The sequence below is a fragment of the Cornus florida genome, unplaced genomic scaffold, assembly GCF_030987335.1.
Source record: "Cornus florida cultivar Cherokee Brave unplaced genomic scaffold, ASM3098733v1 CherokeeBrave_3.0.0_Hap2_Chr03, whole genome shotgun sequence".
In the NCBI taxonomy this organism is placed as follows: Eukaryota; Viridiplantae; Streptophyta; class Magnoliopsida; order Cornales; family Cornaceae; genus Cornus; species Cornus florida.
The window spans coordinates 73,315,426-73,338,024 of NW_026775573.1; the positions used below are offsets into that span (position 1 = coordinate 73,315,426).

The window sequence follows — 22,599 nt, forward strand, 5'->3', positions numbered from 1 at the left end:
TTTTATCCCCGACAATTAATAATTACACCTGAGTCAAGCTCATTTTTTCGAACTTGTCACGAGTCTAAGGTGAGTCCAAAAATTGAACAAATAGTCTCAAACTTGTCCTAATTCCATTCATTTGAAGCTCTAGGTATTTGTAATTAAGTAAAAAACTGGTCTGACATATAGCAATGTGAATACCAAGTACCAACCACCATACTTAACCCAATCAAACTAGTTGGTACCATAAGTGCTTTGGATCAACACAATAGAGCAATTAATTGGATGCACAATATGATTAATGCATAAAGTTAGGAGGCGTTATGGGTCGTTTGTTCTAACTAAATGTCAAACTGAAAATGTAGGTTTGGTTTCTTGTTTTTTTTTTTTTTTTTTTTTTTAATTATTACTTTTTATTTATTTTTTTTTTTTTTATGGTTGAGCATGACAAAAGCTTGAAATGAGTTTGTTGTGGGTTCTATTTTTGAAAGCAAAACAAGGGATAAGTTTAGGTAGGTTTTATGTTTCTAAATGAAAGATGATGGAAGTACCCAATTCGTGTGGGTGTGGGAATAAAGTCATAAATCGTGCCACAGTTCAACATCAATGGTGGAGCCAATTATGGACCATGACAGTCAGAAAAGGGAAAGAGGTAGGTAAAATAGATACATGAAGTTACACTAGTGGACCCCATCTCTCTCTCTCTCTCTCTCTCTCAAATCATCAAAACCAAGTTGATGGTAAGAGTAAAGGACATAATTCATGGGTTGTTTTCAGAGGAGAGAGAGAGATCCTTTGTGGTGGTGGGTAACAAAATACAATAATATATATATACGCATACATACATAAATCATAATTCAAGGGTACAAGTTGTTGTCATATATATGTCTACATAATATTTATATAGAGAGAGAATCTGTGGTGGTGTGGTGGGTAACAAATAAAATGCAAATTTGGGAGAATATAGCAACAAAAAGGTGAATCAACCTTCCCATTCCTGCAGATTGTCTAAACTTTTTTTTTTGGAAGGTAAGATTGCCTAAACTTGCACCACAAGGTTAGAGAGAGAGAGAGAAAGAAAGAGAAAGAGAGAGAGAGAGAGAGGTGGAAGGTGAACCAAAGCCCACATACGCACATCCACAACCACACTCATTTTTTTACCTATTCTTTTCTTTTATCATCCTGGCATGAACCAACCTCCCAGTCTTCTAGAAACCCCAACAGACACATTGACACACACACACACACTCTCTCTCTCTCTCTCTCTTGCATGATAGAGCACCAATAGAATAAAGAACCACAACTACCATCTCCACACTCATGTACAAAAATAGCAAAACCCACTTAAGAGTACTATACTTCCTCAATTGCCCACTACAGCTAACTTTTTTAAATTATAAGATTTTATATTCTCTAATTACACCATAACCTTTAGAATTTTTTTTTTTTTTTTTTTTGGCAATTGAAAATATATTGAAGAAGAAAAAGGAATACAGAAGCCCAACATATTTTATACTCTCTAATTAAACCATAATTTGGTTTATGCAAGCAGAGAATTGCATTTTTTTTTCTCTTAAATGTGTCATTAAAATTTGAATACTAAAATTTCATCATATACAAAAAAAAATAATAATAAATATAAATAAAAATAAAAATCAATCCAATGAAATTTGTTTAATGTTTTTGTTAATATACTATATTACTAGCTAGTTTTTCCCGGCGCCTTTAATATATTTTAATTACCAAGAATAAAAAAATAAAAATAAAATACTAATAGCTAGGTAAGATAATCCAATTAATAAACAATGAACAATGTAAAGACAACATTAGATATATATATATATATATATATATATATATATATATATATATATATATGAATATTTTCGTATTAATAAACAATTACAAAGCCCAACTACTCACTATGAAGATATTAAGGAAGACCTTACCAAAAACCCAACATAATGCTTGTTAGTTCCAACAACAAAAATTATATAATCAAAGTGGTTCATATATTTTTTCTCTTGTACATGTCTTGAGTACTTAGAGAAGCATAACTTTGAGGTTGTAACTAAATTAATTATTAATCTAAATCTTTTAAGAATTTAATTAGACAAAAGAAAGGGAGAGATCAGAGACATTGTCTAGCTATACTTTAACACATTACTTTACACCAACCTGAAGGTTACCCATAATTTAATGTCCTTTTAACTTATTTTATATATATATATGATATATGATATATGATCCTAATATACATCATCAAAAGAGAGGCCACCAGCCACTCCCCTCAAACCTTTCTCACCAACTCACATCTAGAAGCAATTAGGATCACTGACTCTCTCTCTCTCTCTTTCTCTCTCTCTCTCACACACACACACACACACACACACACACACACAAGTCAAAAGCCTATAAAATCCATCTTCAAGTCCTCATAAGGGCCGGCTTTGATGCTCAAGCACCACCAAAACTAGGTCTACATAACCACCCTCACCACTGCAACCAGAAGATAATTCAGGACAAACAAAAAAAAAAAAAAAAAAAAAAAAAAAATTAAAGAGAAAGAAGAGAGGTGTTATAGCTAGCTAGTAGTTTCACTTGTGGTTCTAGTTACTAAATGGGAAGGTCTCCTTGCTGTGAAAAAGCTCATACAAACAAAGGAGCATGGACTAAAGAAGAAGATGACCGGCTTATCGCTTATATCCGAGCCCATGGAGAGGGCTGCTGGCGGTCACTTCCCAAGGCTGCCGGCCTTCTCCGGTGTGGCAAGAGCTGCCGCCTCCGGTGGATCAATTACTTGAGGCCTGACCTCAAACGGGGCAACTTTACTGAAGAAGAAGATGAGCTCATCATCAAACTACATAGCCTTCTTGGTAACAAGTAAGTATAATTATTTGAAAACAATTTTCAAGAATTTCGAAAATCGAAAAGTACTTAAAATTATTCTCAGAAATTAGACTTGTTAACGGAATTAATTTTAAGATTAACGTTTTCAAAAACTGTCAACCAAATAAATTTTTGATCGGTTTAATTTTTATTAACCGGATCTTCAACCACTCAATGGGTTTTTCTTGTTGATTTGTTATAGATGGTCTCTTATAGCTGGAAGATTACCAGGAAGAACAGATAATGAGATAAAAAATTACTGGAACACCCACATCAGGAGGAAGCTTATGAACCGTGGCATCGATCCCACGACTCACCGGCCAATCAACGAACCGGCGGCACGGGATGTCACAACCACCATATCTTTTGCTGTTAAAGAAGAAGAGAAGGTCAGTACTGGTGGATTCATGATCAGCAAAGAAGAGAAGAGCCCGGTTCGAGAACGGTGTCCTGACTTGAACCTTGAGCTCAGAATTAGCCCACCCATGTACCAACAATACCAATCTGATCAGCCATTGAAGACAGGAATGAGGACTAGCCTTTGCTTTTCATGCAGCTTGGGAATACAGAAGAGTAAGGAGTGCAGTTGTAGTGACATTGGTACTAGCAGTAGCAGCAATAGTGGTACAGCTGGTTATGACTTCTTAGGGTTGAAGGCTGGTGTTTTGGATTATAGAAGCTTGGAGATGAAATGATTAATTAATGTATTTCGAGAAGTTAAATATTTGAATTATGTATCAAGTATCAAATGGAAGAGATCGAGAGAGAAATGAGGAGATTGATCATATTAGTTTTAAATCTCTAGTATTTCTCTTGTTTGTATAATTACTAATTAGTGGTGCATATATATTATATAAGTCCCAAGTAGTGTTGTTGTAGTAATATATATATATATATATAGTATCAGAACAGATGACCATTTCGTTATTCATTTATCAAATTTGGTTGAATGTTCTCCAATATTGATCATCACTAATTGTATTGTGTGCAGCCAAAAAAGAATTAGTATGTTTTTTATTCTTAATCTTTAATTATAATATAATATTCATATATGCATGCATTTTCTTTTTTAATGTTGTTGCCCATATTTTCTCTGAAGAAAAGTTGGCTTATTTAGACTACGAGATTTGCATATGGTACTGGTGGATTTAAAAGATACACTGATTTTTCTTTGACATTCCCTAAAAAATAAAAAATATCTTTCATATCCTTATCTAATTTAATAATAATTTCATAATTATAAAATTTTATAATATGAAATTAATATAAAAATTGATACTTCGTATTAATTTCATGGTATTATTGTCATTTTATGTTAAAATATAGTCATTAAAATATTTTTAACACACAAAAAGGGCAACTAAGTCGATCATATTTTGAATTTTCATTAGGAGAAGGATTTGTCGTTGATCACACACACTAAATTTCAAGAAAAGTTAAAGTAATAAAGATCAAATGTTTTACCAATAATTTGTTTAAATTTTAAAAAAGGCCGCAATGTAATTTATCCTAAAATAAAATGTACAAATAAACTTAATAAAGTAAAAAAGATTATACTATTGAGCTCAAAATGGGGAAGAGAGACGAGATAATTTTCTGCTTATTTTTCGTGGAGAAATGATGAGTTTTTGGCATTTTGCAGTGGAAATTAATGAACCATAGACAAAGATAATGAAAAATATATATTAATATAACATGTGATTTAAATGTACAATGAGAGTATAATGATGGGACAAGATTCATTTAAGTTGCTCCAAATAGTAGGGACTGTGGACAAGTTCTAAAATGAATTTAAAATTTTGCATAAAGATGTGAGCAAACGGTTTATAAATATAAATGAGCTGTGGAAAGAACATCTCTTACCCCCTATAAAGATTTTTCAGAAGGTGGTGGTTCTTTTTTTTTTTTTTTTCTCTTTCCTCTGTTGAATATCTAGCTATATCTTTTTAGCACCCCTATATGGTAAAACTTAATTTTGATATAGATATTGTTAATTCATGGGGACAAAATGGAAATTTGAAGGCCCTCACTTTACCCTTTTGTTTACATTAGTATTACTTTCGTAGTTGAAGAGTTTTATGGGTTTTGTCTTACTTGAAAAAACATATAGGCTGTTTTATTTTATTTTTTTATATTTTTTAATGGATGGTCAATGGATAAGCCGTGAGAGGACGGGAAGAGAGGAAGAGAAATAGGTGGTTAACCTGTATATCTTCCAATATATATTAATAAAAGCACTTAAAAACTATATAAATATGTGACCAAACTAAGAACTAGCTATCCGCAGTACAGTACAGTTTCTTCACCGACCTAACAATTATTAAGTCAGCAATTAAGAACACCAGCCAAACCCTAGTTGAAAATGAAAACCTAACTAGGTTGTTGCTTTGATTCTTCATGCTTTTAAATTAGATCATGCTAATTTAAGGTCTGATGTAGTTCAATGATTAAATTAGGTCTGTTTGATTTAAAACTCAAAACACTATTATCTTCAACTTAGAAAATTGTTTGCACAAAACTATAAAATACAGTTTTCTTAATTAAAAAAAAAAAAAAACTATCTATATTTTTTAGTTGAGTTTTAAAAAAATAGTTCTAAAAAACTATCAACTAGGCAGGATTTTGTACAATTTTCTGAATTTGTGTTTTTGTAAAACAGAAAATTGTTTTTAGAAAGAAAAAAATTGAAAGATTCAATTTGGCACGCTTCATTTGCTTTGTTATGATTCTAAGACACATTTTGATTTGCTTTGTTATGATTCTTAAAACACGTTAGACGTGGTTATACAACCTTATTCTATATGGTTTTTGTTGATATTGACGGAGGCTCAATTGTGATTTGAAGTATTCAGAAAATTAGGTTTCATTTGAATCTGAACACAAAGTATTACTTAGGTTAATAGCAAATTTAGTCAAAAACAGCCATGCTAAAAATTGTGTGGGGTTTATATGATCCAAATAAGAGAAAAGGAGATATATAAGATATTTAAAACAGTAACTTGTCTCTAAAAATTAAGTTTTTATTGTTACGTAAAAGAAGGAGATAAGGTAATTAATAAAATACACCAAATAGAGGTGATAGACCCACCACATTCAAGAATTGGAATTATCAGAATATTATACTTTCTCGTCGCTAAGACGATTTCTCTTAACATTTCTCTTTTTATATGTGGCGCAACAATGATATTGTGAATAGTCAAATATAAATACAAGAAGTTAATCTAAACAAATAACACATGTTCTTCAAAATGTCCTTAATTACTGCACCGAGTAATTAATAATGTTTTTACTTAATTACACGTTGACTTAATTGGTGAAGAAGGATCAATCAAGGGTTTCATAATCAGCTACATATTGAACTATACATTGCATACAAGTTTTGCAGTTGCTTTATTTGGACTAATTGGGCCATCCAAGTCGTCTGTCTACGGGCAAGCTTTTTCCTTAAAAGAATTTAATTTGAAGTGTCAACTTGTGCTAATAAAATTAAAACTAGTTAGATATTTAGTGTTGAAATACTCAATAATAATTCATTTTGAATAGGATAGTGAATCAGAACTTTCAAAGACGTGGGTCAATGAATGATGTAGAAAACGAATGAATTAAGGGATGTTTGACTTCATTTATCCACGTGTATGATAGAGGAAGTCTACGATGGAAACAAATGATTTGCCTTTACATGTACCCTCGTCAAAACAATTCTTTTTTTTTTTTTCTTTTTTTTTTGTATTATATATATTTTTTTACTTATTGGTATTATAATTAGAATAATGCTTATATATACGAAAATGGTTGTGAAAATATTTTCAATAATTTAAGTTCTTAATCAATTAAGCTAACACAAAAACAAAATGCACAACTGTGAGATACATGATTTTGTATTTGACTAATTTCGTATTCAAAACAAGTCCGAATTATAACTCTTGATTTACTTTTAGTCAGCAAAAACTTCAAGTGAAATTAAGTGTGGACATACTTCGACTGAATGACAACACAGATTAGAAAAGGTATATTGAGTGATAACAACATTCACATATATTTAAATTTGGTTGGGATTGCAAAATTAGGATTTTTGATCTAAAAATTTAAAATTTTGCAAAGTTCGACCTGTGAGCACATTTTGCGACTCATCCAACTTTCTTAGTTGGGTATTCTTTGGAACCTAGGACAAGCCGACCGGTCATTTTATTCCCGACCCGTTGCACAATTCAAAAATCCCAAATTTTGACTTCTGGAGCAATCAAACTAGTCGCACTTCTCCTGACATGTCTGAGATTTCAGTTTTTGGTTACTTTTCAATTTCCTATTTTAATTAACCAAACTTGTGGGAAACATTATTAATTGATTTTGACCTAATTTTCAACCTATATAAGGACTCTCAAACCAATATAAATACTCTTTTTTTCTCTCTTGAATTTTGACGTATAGAGGAATTTGGCCTGATTTTGTCCTATTGATTTTATGTGAAAAACTCTCTATTGCAACCAACTTCTTCGGGCAATTTGGGTGTGGGAAGTTCGATCAATCCTTTTTCGAAAAGATCTTCAAGTGTGTAGGAAACATCTTCCTCAGGGAAATGATTTCTTTTTCCTTTCATTGCTTAAGCATATGGCGACCTCTTTTCTTCCTTATCACCTTCTAGTGGCCACTAACTGCTAGAACACTTGTTGCAGTTAAAGACTCCATGAATTCATGTACTTGAAACTCACCATTCTCTAGCCTAATTTCTTCAGATGGTAAGGGAATTTCAACACCGTGACTTGCTATGATGAGTTCCATGTCATGGCTCTTCAAATGTACGAGGCTTAATCCCTTGAAGGATGTAGAGGAGCCCTCAATACATGCCTTGCGTGCGTATTTCAACTACAAAGATCTTGGTGAGCTGATCGATCTTTGCAATATAGATGTTCTTAGAGGTCATTGATGCAAGTGAGAAAAGATGTTGATGAAGTGATTAAGGAGTTAAAGAAGAGAGGCAAAGACGTCCGACTGGGTGTGCCAGAAATTTGTATACAAAAATTTTGTGTCCGAAAATCTAGGAACAAAAATAAGCATAAAATAACAATTTTATTTATAATCAGGAAATAAGTACAATCCTTTATAGTCAAATTTATAATTACAACATAGAATTCCTTTGATTAAATCTCGTTGGTGTTCAGGGTAAGGGCTTCAAAAGTTTGATTTTGAACCAATTGTGTTGAACTTTTCTTTAAATCTTCAAGGTTGAAGAAGGCTTGACTGGATTTATGGCCTAGGGTCAATGGGGCTTGATCTAGAAAAGTGGATTGATGGTCTTTAAAAAAGAACGACACTTGTGTGGTATGCTTGTTGTTCTTCGTCTTCAAAAATTCTGAGTAAAACTCTGAGTGTTGAGGGTCTTCAATGAAGAATGACCCTTGTGTAACGTGCTTGTTATTCTTCGTACTTAGAAATTTTGAGTGTTGAAAGTCTTTGATGAAGAACGACACTTGTGTGACGTGCTTGTTATTCTTTGTCTTTAGAAACTTTGAGTGTTGAAGGTCTTTGATAAGAACGACACTTGTGTGATGTGCTTGTTGTTCTTAGTTTTTAAAAACTTTGAGTGTTGAAGGTGTTTGATGAAGAATGACACTTGTGTGACATGTTTGTTAATCTTCGCCTTGAATGTCTAGAGATTTGGCAAATCTTTAGTATTCTTTTGATCTCTCTTTGTCTATCTATGTAACCCATGCCAAAGAGTGGGGTACTTAATTTGAAAACTTTCCATGATTGCTCTAATTTCTCAGAATCAAGATATATTTGTCTCTCTTTGTTTGGAAACAAATTTGAATTTAAGTTTAACAAATTCATGAAAAGTTTGACCCTTGAATTTGGCCGGGTGTCAATTGATGGACCTACACTTGCGATTTTTGACTTGATTAAAAAATAAATAAATAAAAAATTTGACTCTTTGACCAATCAAACAGTGATGAAACAATCTCTAAATTTTAATGTCTACAAGGTCCACAATATGAAAGATCTCTTGCACAATTTTGTGCCTGTAGATTTGGATGATCTTACAATTTTGATCATTGGTGTGGTAAATCGGGGACATAAATGATATTTTTAAAGCATGAATTTTTTACTACCATGACTGAAGAAGTTTATGAAGTAACAAGATTTAGTTCATTGGTATGAAATTTTGTGGTATGAAATTTTGTTTGTACTCGTATATTATTGGTCACTTTATTCGCAACCCAACTTGTGAACGAGTTTTTTTGAAGTGTAGGAAACTGATATTGGACAATTTTGTTTGGTATTTAGTATTTTTAATAATTAGATTTCTTATTTTATATTTTTTTCATAATTTAGAGAGGGAGTTTAATTTTAAGTAGTTTCCTTATGTTTTTAAGGGTGTTCTTCCATTATTAATACATACAGTGCATAGAACACAAATAATACCATTCGAAGATGAAATGGGCCACCCAACTTCCATTCCTTTTTCTTTTAGTAGTAGTTTTTAACTTCCACTCGATGACCTTCACTATTTTGACATTAAAAAGAATTTGCACAAAAACATAATTAAGTTATATGCAAAGTGTCCTCACAAAAACATTCAATTTTTTTTTTTTTTGGCCAACAAATGACTCAAATAAAATAAAAGTTACAGATAGATATATACCAAATTTTTACTTCGAAATTTCCCAACACACAATTTAGTATATAACATAAAAAACAAGTCATTCATTACTTGAGGAAACTATATATATTAGGTGATGAAGTTCATTTTTAAAAAAATGAAGAAGCTAGAATTCACTACAATTAGATACACTATAGTTATCCATACAATATAATTAATTAAGAATAAATGAGGTGTGTTTTTGTTTTATTTTTCCCTTTATTCATTTCCTTGAAAGTAAAATGATATAACTTACAATACATGGATAACTTTGGATCTGATGTATAAAAGATAGGAGCCTTGAATGCAGCCCTTTTCCCCATTGGTTATCAATTGAATATGTGGAGAGAAGTTGATCTTTGCTGCATCAACACATCAATTCAAATAATTTGCTTGGAAGTTATAGATGCAATTTAAACGTCCCTTTTTTGGGAGTGCTTACAGTTGGCGTATAACTTTGTGTGTGTCTGCGCACGCGCACACATATATAAAGAGTAATATTATTAAAAGAGTTTGCTCGTGATAAGAGGAATGAACTCTCATATTTTAATCACTAAATTAAAATATTTTTTTTGAAGTTTATGAAAAGTTAAATAATTAATAAGGAGATCTATAGCATTACTTTAAATGTAAATTATTTTTGCCTCCAGGGGTATAGTGGCGTTGGCAGGAATTCAGAAGGTAAGTTTTTTATGTCTCGCTTTCGAACTGCACTGCTGACTTAAATAGTATGTGTGTTGTGAAACTGATATACCTGCTCCAAAAGAATATATATATATATATATATATATATATATATAAATTATTTTTCATAATCACACATTTTATGTAAAATAATATTAAAAACCAACACTTCTCTCGCGCAAAGTAAAACTAGTCCCAAGAAAATTTGAACTCTCAATTTTCAAATTGTGAAAAATACCCGATCTATATATACAATGACAATTTAAATATCTATTACAAAACCAATTTTGAGTGGGATGCAAAATTTGCACGGAGGAAAAAAATGGACTCCAATCCTTGGAAAGCAATCCAAGGAATGAATGAGTGACAATAAGCAAAAGGACACATGGGTGGTAGGAAAACCGAAGCAAGAACCTAAAAGACAATGGGCCTCACACATAGAATAAGGACCACTTCAACATTTCATTGCACTTTATTATTATTTTTTTTCCTTTTCAAAGGTGTTAGGTAGAAAATTTAGAAGCTTCTACATGATAATTTTTCTTCTGCTTTTTCACTCTCTCACCCTTAAAAAGAAAAATATTTAACAAGGCTATTCCTTATTCTATTAATTATTATTATTATTGCTTCGGTCTCTATCAATAGTGTAATTATTGCTCTACCATGATACTTTTATGGTTGAACTCCCACCAACCTCACATGCATGACGCTAGAGGTGGTCCTTCTATGGTCCCCTTTTTATCTAATTCTCATCCACATGACATCCGGCTTCCGGTAATTTACCAAAATGCCGCCGAGGATAAATTACAAAACTTAGTTATCCGTTGTTTATTTTATTTTATTTATTTATTTTTGTCAATTCAAAATTTACACCGATCTTCCTAAAGGACAATACTTCCCTCTTATACCATCCGAAGAAAGTTTCTTCTTATGGGTGATGTGGTCCAATCAAATGGCAACAAGTGTCTTAAAAAATTTACAGTATTAAAATTTTTTAATTAAAATTTTTTAAAAATGAATTAGAACCATTTTTAAAGAGTATAACCCATCTCAACAAAAATCTCCCATCTCTTTCCATAATCTCGTATTCTCTTCGCTATCCAACCTCCGCCTCCGCCCCTCCATCCATCTGTTTGGCACTGAATGCTATACATTTTAGTCCTTAATTTGCGTATGTTATTCTCTTAGTGATAATTTTATTATAATTTTATATTGTTTTAGTGTTTTTCTTTATTTCAAGGCCTTAATTATAATATCAGTCAAAACCAGTGATTTTGGGCTTTAAAAGATGATATCTAAGAGGTTAGATGACTGCATCCATTGTGTAACGGCCTAAGTTTTTTAACCCGGTGCGTCAATGATGACCCGAAAGTTGACCAGGTAACGGATCCGAAATGCTGAAGCGAAAGATAAACCAAGGTCTCTAGAGATATAAATCATCCTTAAGACACCAAGTGACCTTCTATGAAGTCACGGAACTTAAAAAGAGCGAAAGAGCAAACTAGAGTTAAAATGGGCAAAATCTGTTAATCAAGGGCAAAATGGTCAATTTACAAATAAGAAGAAAAATTTGACTTTAAACAAGTCAAATGAGGTCTATATAACCTAAACTAATCATTTCACAACATTCCAAGAGGTTCTAAGGACTTTGGCTAAGGATCCCACAAAATGTCCATTCCCGGTTTAAACAAAATCGGACACTGTGTCCCTAAAACATAAATAACTCTCACTGTGATTTGAATCTAAGAATGGCATTGATACCATTGTAAAGCTGACTCAAAATCCTTGAGTTTAGACTCAAGAATCACCCCTTTTGGATTAGAAATGAAGAAGTTATGACCGTTTGAAGTCGGAACAATAATGCTGAAACAAAATTTGGAAGGCTGGTGCATGAGAGCTATTTAGGCCTACCGAAATGGCATTTCGGTCGACTGAAATGAACAGAAATTTTCCTGAAAGCAGGTTTTTGAGGGGAGGTCACTTTGGTAGATCGAAATGAAGCATCGGTTGACCGAAATAGACCCAAACAGTAATTTTGGCTACTAGAATGTGTGTTTTACTGTTCAATGAAGTTCCCAAAAGCCATTGGTTGACCAAAATGGCATTTCGGTTGGCCAAAATGACTCGAGAAGGTGCTGTAGGACTAGCTAAATACCAAAAACATTGAGGCTTAACCCAAGCTTCAAATCCCATCATGAATTGGTTTAAAAATAAAGGTTTAAAATTGAGTTTCAATGAGATGTGAGTATGTGAACATATCAACAAATCTAATATGAATAATTGAATGTAAAAAAATGGCTCATGGCCTCATACATGTCAATTACAAGAATTTCATATGCCAAACTTCCAAAGTTGATTAAGATACATTTTTAAAGCAAAATGTAGTGCCAAATGAGTACAAGTTCACAAAGTAAACATGTTTGGCCCTTGGCCTCATTACACACATGATAATAGTGTCAAAAGTAAGTACTTAAGTACTATTACACATCAAGGAAGCTACATTGGCTTCTAAAATATCATATACCCATGGTATACAAAATACATCATCAAAAGTAAAGCATGCTAAACATTTGCATGTCAATGTACAAAAATGCTTCAAATTGCTCATAAGCCCCTAAGGATAATGAGCATCCAAGAACATAATCTCTTTACTTGTAAAACAACCCAAACCACTAGGGTGAGTAATCAAGTTACTAGTAGGAAGTGGTGGTGCCGTCGTCAAACACCCAAAAAGCTTGCAAAGTTGGACTAAGATGAGTGTGGCCAAGTTTTACATTTATAATTTGCTACTACTACCTTTCACTAAAAATATAGTTAGGGCTAGTAGGGATCGTCCCAAGGGATTGGTGGGTCATATTAGGTTGTGGAATCGAGATTAGGGTTAGTAGGTTGAGTGATCAAAAGATTGGTTGGGGATTGAATTATACTAAGATGCAATTTAAACTAAAGTAAACAATTAAATGCAATAGAGAGAAAATAAGAGAGAGAGATATTGGGATTTAGAGATTACCATTAAGTATAGCTTTTCTACACCCTTAATGAATGATTAATGAGGGGGAAAACATGTATTGCAACAATAGTGTGTGTGTGTGGTTGTTTCAACAAGCATGGATGACTAATTAAGTATATATTGTCTAAGCAACATAGTGTATAGCACAATATATCAAACTAAGCCATTAATCATTTCTTTAAGCTCACAATCCAAACACATCATAAGGTTAGAGACATATGCTACTTATTTTCATAAGTATGGAATATCAAACAACAAGCATGGATTGTCTTCCCATTTAACATCTAAACTACAACTATACTACAATTAAGCTAATGACATGAAATTAAACTAATTAAACTAAGGGAGAGGCACAATTCATCAAGAAATGAGTATGAACCATCAAATAAGCCATAAGAGCATTCTATTAAGCACAATGTCTTGACAATCTCTAGATCTATAGCATCAATACACATAGACATGCATCAATAGCACAAAATCTAAAGACAAACTCATGAACATCTATTCTAGCATACATAGACATATGGATAGAATAAAATAATCAATTGGAAGTATTAAACCACACAAATCATTGAATAAACAAGATCTATGTATATAAAAATGTCAAAACATCTATCACAATACAAATTCCCTCAAAAATACATAAATCAAGATGTAGAAAGCATGCTTAGGGCTAACTCTAGCCCCAAGAGGATGTCTAGCCACTCATGGATGGTGTCCTCCAACCCTCAAGGGCTAACTCCATGGTAGAAATTGCTCATCTTCTTGGTTGATGGAAGAACTCCAAGCTTGTGTCTCTAGCCTCCTCTCTTCTTTTCTTCCTTACTAGGAATATGATATGAAAATTGTGTCAAAAGTCTCTCTAAGTATCTCTCTCAAGAATGACTCATATTTCTTATATAGGTAGGTTAAATGTCACCCCCAATGACCTGGGTTCGTTCACCAATATTCCTCCTAATGATTGGATATGGACAACTTTTAATGAGCTGGAAATTGAATTTTCTCACACTTGGGGAAGTTCGATCGATCAAACATTCTCTGAGATCGATCAAACATGGTTGAGATTTATCAAACTTAAGCTGGATCGATCCTCTATGGCAGCGCCTTTTTGGATAAAGACAAATCTGAGATATTTTGGAGATATTTTTGGAAAAGAGACAAAAGTGGTAGGTGTGGTGGTATAATTAGATAAGATGGAATCTTTTCGATCAATCGGAAGAAAGTTAGATCGATCGAATTTTGTGAGATCTTTGGATAAAGACAAAATAGTTCAGATCCATCTTGAAGTGCTGAAATCGATCAAAGTTGGATCGATCGAATATTTCCTGAGATCGATCGAACTTGCTGAATTTCCACCATTTGCTTCCTTTTGCTCCCACTTTGCTCCCTTCTTTGATTCATCTCAAGATTGCTTCAATTATGCTCTCATTTAGCTGAGTTAGCTTATTTTGGGGATAAGTACCTGAAAGTGGAAATAATACAAAATTAGTCTAAATTGGGAAAATAAGATAGATAAAGGTCCTAGAATACCAAAGCTTAAGGGGTTTAAATGCGCACTTTTCAGCGCTCATCAGGAAGAATCATATGTGTATACCCTAAAGTTTCAATATCATTGTAAGATCAATATATACGAATACAAGGGATCATTCTAATTAACGTCTATGTTCAAGGTGTTCTAAGGGGTCATCTTAAGCTAACTTAAATGATTCTTTAACACATATCAACATCAATGTACTTAACAATATCAATTCGCCAATAGCAAAAATTACAAGTTACAATTAAGCATTGGTTGTTAACTTGGAATTGAATACGAGATCAATTAGTAGAAGACTTGGGCATCACGTCTCGGAATAAACCAAGATCTAAACGGTTATTCCGAGCATTAACCTGCTGGGAAGACCACCTTAGTGCGTACTATCTCAAATGTGGAGAACTCATATCTCCCGCACTAGAGCCAAACTCTAGCCATATCACTTGTAACAATGTCCTAAGAGAATCCAAAATCATAATCAAGTTCAAAACTCATACACTATAATTAAGGTATATAAACCACTTTCCATGCACAAGTATTTTGAAACCACACAAACCGTGTCTTAGGGTTCCAAGTCTAAAATGGCATACCAAATGACAAGTCTTTATCATGATATAATATACAATATAATACCACCAATTTATCAATTTAAATTATGCCTCAACAATAAGCTTCATATACTAAATCTTAACATTTTAGTCATAAGCTTCTAAAATAATTACGATTAGTAATCCACAAGAATATAGAGTTATCATCTCAACAAATATAGCAATTCAAGTTAATAAAAATTGTAGATGACATCAATAATTCTACACAATATAATACATATCATACATGCTTAAATCAATAAATCCTAAGTCACACGTGAGGAATTCCTATAATATGCAAGACTACAATATTAAAAGCATGTACACAATATATATTAAACCCCAAAGGATTATAAAACACTTAAAATATAAACATACTACCACCTCTACCTCAATAGAGAATTGAATCTCTAAAATCCAAGCAACCAAACTTAAAAATAGAAAAAATTTTTAGGGTTTTGTAGAGGAGAGTGAGAGAAAACTTTTACTTCCCAAGGTTTTAAGTCTAAGGTGAGTGGAAGGAGGCCAAAATGAAGTAATAAGCTCTAAGCCAAGCTTTTCTTCAATGGTGGCTAGGTTAGGGTTCTTGAGAGCAAATGGATTGAAAGAGATAAAGTGAAAAAATGGTGAGTGGAGGATCTAGTATTCCTCCACTCACTAGATGCTCTTACACTACCTCTCTCACACACACAATGCAAGACTTAATTGTGAGCCTATACTTGTCACCAATCCATAGCACCTTCCTATCCTTAATCTTAGGCTTACACTTGTCAACCATCCAAGCCAACAAGTGCACCTATCCTAGGCTAACAAGTGGGTAAATCTCCACCCTCCACATATCACATGATTATGCTTCCAAGTCACTCCACCCCAATGCCAATAAGTGGCTCCATGAGAGTGTGACACTTGTCACACTTTTCAAAAATTGCAAAAAGGTCATTTTTCAAAATATCTTCCAAATTAAATTGCAAAATGGTCTCCAAGACGAAAAATAATTACCTTACATAATTATACTAAAACTCCAAAAATCTAGAATGTTTCCAAGAAACCATGCATCCTTGCCCTTTGTGAAAAAGTAAGCAACTAGCATGTTTTCCTAATAAAGTAAAAATACAAGTATCTTGTAAATCAATTATTATGGATGCATGCAAAGCTGGAATCAAATCTGAGCACAAAAAGTGAGATTATGCAAGGAAAATGATAAACGGGAAAAAGACGAAATAGAGAAAAGACAAAAAAAAAAAGAAAAAGAATTTACCGAAAAAAGAAAGGAAGGAAAATGACCGGGTCATTATAACCTACCCTCTTTAAGAGAATTTTGTCCCCGAAATTGAGTCGTACCTGAAAGAGAAAATAAATTGGGATACCGAGAACGAACTTCTTGTTTGAACTCCCAGGTAGCCTCCTCAATGCCATGATGTCTCCATAAGACCTTAACCAATGGAATGGTTTTAGTCCGCAAGACCTACTCCCGTGAATCAAGAATATGGACTGGACCCTAATAACATTTGTCCACCGTAAAATATGCGATGGATCCGGCTCGTACTTTTTTAACATAGAGACATGAAAGACGTCGTGAACCCTATATAGGTTTGGCGGCAATGCTAAACGATAAGCAACTTCACCGACGCACTCCAAAATCTGAAATCGTCCAATGAACCTAGGAGACAACTTGACCGTCTGCCGGAATCTCAGAAGTCCCTTCTGTGGAAAAATCTTGAGAAAGACGTGGTACCTCAAAAGACAATGATCTCCTCCTCTTGTCAGCATAACTCTTCTGCCTACTTTGAGCTGTAGCTAACCACTGCTGAATCAACTTAATTTTCTATGTAGTCTTAAAGACAATATCGGGACCAAGGTGACTATATCACCTACCTCGGTTCAATAAACTGGAGATTTACAAGGTTTGCTATACAGCGCCTCAAAAGGTGCCATGCCGATATTGGTCTGGTAACTGTTGTTGTAGGCAAACTCAACCAAGGGTAAGTAGTCTTCCCAACTACCCCTAAAATCCAAAATGCAATCCCGTAGCATATCCTCCAATATCTAAATGATACGCTCTAACTGACCATCAGTTTGAGGATGGAATGCCGTGCTGAAATGAAGCCCCGTGTCAAGAGCCTTCTGAAAACTCTGCTAAAAGTGAGACGTGAATCTGGGATCCCTATCCGAAACAATGGATACTGAAACCCCGTGAAGCCTGACAATCAACTTCACATACAACCCACTAAGTCTCTCTGCGTCATCTGTCACTGCTTTAGGCAAAAAGTGTGCCTTCTTAGTCAATTTGTCGACAATAACCTAAACAACATCATTCCTTGCCTTGGATCTTGGAAATCCCGTCACAAAATCCATAGTGATGTGCTCCTACTTCCACTCTGCCACTGGTAGTGGTTGTAATAAACCTGCCGGTCTCTGATGCTCTGCTTTCACTTGCTAACAAGTAAGGCATTTAACCACGAACTGAGAAATATCCCGTTTCATACCTTTCCACCAAAACTGTCACCGCAAATTGTGATACATCTTTGTACCACCAGGATGAACTGTGAGTCAAGAATGGTGAAAATCCCGAAGAACAACGTCATGACAAGACAAAAGAATAAACATCTTCCCTTTGTACCTGAGACCACTGTCTGAATGCAAGGTCCAACCCTCTACATTCTTGCTGCCTGAAATCCGAACGTGGATGGACTTCATCTCCCTATCCCCCTGCTGTGCCTCAATGATGCTGCTAACAAGAGCCAGTTGAGCCACAAGGCTAAACAAGATAGCCGGTGAAACATCCTCATACAACTGTAAACCAAGATTTGTAAGGAAATGCTAGCAAAAGTACTCCATGACTTTCTACTCAATGCATCAGCCACCACATTGGCCTTTCCCGGATGATACTGCAACTCAAAGTTGTAGTCCTCCATGAACTCGACCCATCTGCGCTGTCTCAAATTCAAATCCTTCTGAGAGAAGAGATATTTGAGACTCTTGTGATCTGAGAAAACTTCGAACTTCTCCCCGTACAAATAATGTCTCCATCTTTTCAGGGTAAAGATAACTGCTGCTAGCTCCAAATCATGTGTCGAATAGTTCAACTTGTGAGTCTTCAACTGTCGAGACCCATAAGTTACCACTTAATCAGTTTGTATCAGAACACACCCTAAACCTTCTCGCGAAGCATCACAATAGACCACGTAACCCAAACTATGTTAAACTAGAGCTGATGTTAACCTAATCTTCAACTCCAAAAAAGCAAAATTACAAGCCTCATTCCATATAAACTTGACTCCATTGTGAGTAAGTCGAGTCATAGGTGCCGCTAAATGAGAAAAATCCTAAACAAATCTCCTGTAGTAGCAGGCTAGGCCAAGAAAGCTCCGAACCTCAAACACCGTCTTCAGACGTTCCCAATCCATTACAGACTCAATCTTCGATGGATCCACTGTAACAGCGCCCTTTGACAAAAACATGTCCAAGGAACTTCACCTCCGGTAGCCAAAATTCACATTTCTTGAACTTGGCATACAATCGGTTATCCCTAAGGATCTGCAAAACTGTTCTCAAATGATACTCAAGCTCCTCCCTCAAAGCTGAGTACACGAGAGTGTCATCAACCAACACCACCACAAATCTGTCAAGATAGTCACTGAATACACGATTCATTAAATCCATAAAAGCTACTGGAGCATTGGTCAAACCAAATGGCATCACCGGAAACTCATAATGGCCATACCATGTGCGAAAAATGGTATTGGATATACCCTCATCCTTAACCCTCAACTGATAGTAACCCGATCTCAAATCAATCTTCGAAAATCATGCCTCTCCTTTTAACTGATCAAACAAGTCATCAATCTTAGGCAAATGATACATGTTCCTGATCGTAGCGTGATTCAACTTGCAATAATCAATGCAAAGTCTCAAAGACCCATCCTTCTTCTTCGTAAAAAGAACCGGTGCTCCCCATAGTGAAGCACTAGGACGAATAAAGCCCTTAATATTCAAATCATCCAACTGACCTTTCAGTTCATCAAGCTCTGCTGGTGCCATACGGTTTGGTGCTATAGAGATGGGTGCTGTACCAGGAATGACATCAATGGCAAAAATAACTTCCCTTAAAAGAGGTAACTATGTCAGTTCCTCTGGAAAGATATTAACAAAATCCTCAACAACTTTCGGAAAAACACTACCCAAACTGCTATCCTCGTCAACTAGCAAACTAGCCAAGTAGGATTTGTGGCGACTCTAGTCACCAATGCTAAAAACCATCGCCGGGTGGGAATCATTTCAATCTCCCATAAAATGGAAACAACCTCCCTTGGGAGTGTAAACAGACACCCTATGCGAAAGCAATCGATCGTAGCCCAAAAGAATGCCAACTAATCCATCCTGAGAATAACATCAAAGCCTATCATGTCGAGAACAACGAAATTGAACTCTAAGGTCCGCCCAGCTATCTCAATAGCACAACCCTGACAAACAAGATCCAAAGACACTGGACCCCCAACTGGTATGTTAACACAGAGAAGACTATCCCGAAGTGTGACCTCTAGACCCAATGAATGTGCAAATGATGTAGAAATGAAAGAATGTGATGCACCTGTGTCAACAAGAACCCGTGCCTAAGAATTGAAAACTGGAAAGATACCTCAAACTGAAGAGGTCCCTGCAGAAGCATCCGCCTGTGGAAGAGTATAGACTCGTCCCTGAGCCCCTGAGCCCTGCTTTGAATTGCCATGATAGTCTGACTAACGTGTAGAAGTAGTAGGTGTAGAACCCCTAGCTAGATAAATGCCAACTGGCGCCACTAGCTATGGTGCCTGAGGAACTCTGAAACCAGACTGTGCCGGTACCATCTGTGAATCTATGCCATTACGTGACTTATTCAACAACCTTAGACAATCCTTCTTGAGATGACTTGGTCACTTGCAATAGAAGCAAGCTCCCTGCCCTGTTCTTGTAGAAACTGATGTTTGACTGGCATGTGGTTGAAGCTGTGGGCATCGAAGCTTGATGTGCCCCGGCTGCTGAAAATGGTAACAAACCATACCCCGGGCTGATCCCTAAGATACAGGAACTGTGTGTGCAGAACGAGTCTGCTGCGGTGCCCCTTGTAAGTGAATATTGTTCCCTGTCTTAGCCTTCTTCCACTGACTCCTGGAAGATGATGGATTGTCTCTGTGAGGCTGCGTATGTGAACCCCTGATCCGTAACTGATCCCATTCCTCTACCTCAGCTAACATAGCCCTCTGGACCACCTCTTTGTAAGTCCTCAAATTAAGAATTGAGACCCGTGGCCTGATGTCAAGATGTAGTCTATCCTGAAACTTCATTGCCCTGGCCTCATCTGTCGCCACCATGTCCTTGGCATAACGAGAGAGGGAAGTAAATCGTGTCTCATACTCAATGATACTTATAGCGCCCTGATAAAGACCTGTGAACTGTATCCTCATCTCCCGCCTCATAACCCTAGGAAAGAAGTGCTCGAAGAACAAATCTCTGAACTCATTCCTAGTCATCACCTCAACATTGTGGACATTGGTCATAGACCTCCACCAAATATCTGCATCTCCCATGAGCATAGAGGCAGTCAAAGAAATCCTCAACTTGTCCGTGGGTACCGCCATACTATCCAACTTGCGAACCATAAGGTCTAACCAAGCTTCTGAGACTAGCGGATCTGAAATCCCTGCAAATGGATTAATTTTAATCCTCTGTAGTCGCATAAAGTACTCCATCAACTTATTAACTATCAGTGCTGGTGCCGGTGTCGGAATTTGTATCCCTATCACCTGCTTACGTATCAATTCCTGTGGGGATTTAGCGATCCCCTGATTGATTCCCTGAGCCACCCGCTCCTCGTAAGTCGGTGCCCACGGTAGATTAGCATCCACGCTAAGAACTGGAATCCTGGGCCTCCGGACCCCTTGTAAACTTGGTGTCATCCACCTGCTCCTCAATGCCTTGACATGAACACTCTCTATGTGTGACAACCATGATGCTAAATGTACGAAAGAAAAGAGGTCAACAATAACACAAGTTATTATGACCGAATGCAACTCATACTATGAATGCACGAAACACAAAGCAAGACAAGGTATGCAATATATGGTCATGCTAAAGTAATCAAAGAAAGCTCTTTAAATAGTTAAGCACTTAAGCAAGTAAGTATACATGTCAAACAAGGATGCTTTTAAACACATAAGCATATAAGCATAGAGACATGTCATAATACCAAGTGTGTTATCAAGAAACACGTAAACATATTACAACGCCAAAACATGTTATCAAAAGCATGTGAATATATCAAAGTAGATTAATAAATGCATGATATGCATCCGAAACCCATCATCCTAAGGTATTCAAATCTAGGAGCTCTGATATCACTTGTGACGGCCCAAATTTTTCAACCCGGTGCGTCAGTGATGACCCAAAAGTTGACCCTAGTAAAGGATCTAAAATGCGGAAGCGAAAGACAAACCAAGGTCTCTAGAGATTTAAATCATCCTTAAGACACCAATGTGACCATCCATGAAGTCACGGAACTTAAAAAGAGCTAAAGAGGAAACTAGAGTTAAAACGGGCAAAATTCGTTAATCAAGGGCAAAATGGTCAATTTACAAATAAGAAGAGAAATTTGACTCTAAGCAAGTCAAATGAGGTCTATACAACTTAAACTAATCATTTCACAACATTCCAAGAGGTTCCAAGAATCCCACAAAACGCCCATTCCTGATTTAAATAAATTCTGACACTGTGTCCGTAAAACTTGAATAACTCCCTTTGTGATTTGAATATGAGAATGAAATTGGTACCATTGGAAATTTTACTCAAAATCCTTGAGTTTAGGCTTAAGAATCACCCATTTTGGATTAGAAATGAAGAAGTTATGACCGTTTGAAGTCGGAACAACAATGCTAAAACAAAATCTGGAAGGCTGGTGCATGTGAGCTATTTAGGTCGACTGAAATGGCATTTTGGTCGACCGAAATGAATAGAAATTTTCTTGAAAGCTAATTTTTGAGGGGAGGTCACTTCGGTCAACCGAAATGAAGCATCGGTCGACCGAAATGGACCCAAACAGTAATTTTAGCTACTGGAATGTGTGTTTTATTGTTCAATGAAGTTCCCAAACGACATCGGTCAACTGAAATGGCATTTTGGTCAGCCGAAATGACTCAAGAAGGTGCAGCCTCAAATCCCATCATGAATTGATTCAAAAACATGGGTTTAAAACTGATTTTCAATGAGATGTGATGAATAATTGCATGTAAAACAATGGCTCATT

General features: G+C 35.3%; 1 protein-coding gene across 1 annotated transcript; it reads left to right on the plus strand.

Annotated features, from left to right (window-relative positions):
• Positions 1–2,272: 2,272 nt before the first annotated feature.
• On the plus strand, positions 2,273–3,753 carry LOC132300777 (myb-related protein 308-like). Its single transcript, XM_059798012.1, has 2 exons — positions 2,273–2,865; positions 3,074–3,753. Exons 1-2 carry the CDS (start codon positions 2,603–2,605, stop codon positions 3,564–3,566), a joined length of 756 nt encoding a protein of 251 aa, XP_059653995.1. The 5' UTR covers positions 2,273–2,602; the 3' UTR covers positions 3,567–3,753.
• The last annotated feature ends 18,846 nt before the right edge of the window (positions 3,754–22,599 follow it).

What these genes read in the sequence shown, in the direction of transcription:
- LOC132300777 (XM_059798012.1), top strand. Translation starts at nt 2,603, where the DNA reads ATGGGAAGGTCTCCTTGCTGTGAAAAAGCTCATACAAACAAAGGAGCA. An exon ending in CATAGCCTTCTTGGTAACAA is followed by an intron (nt 2,866 to 3,073) that starts GTAAGTATAATT and finishes GATTTGTTATAG; the next exon opens with ATGGTCTCTTATAGCTGGAA.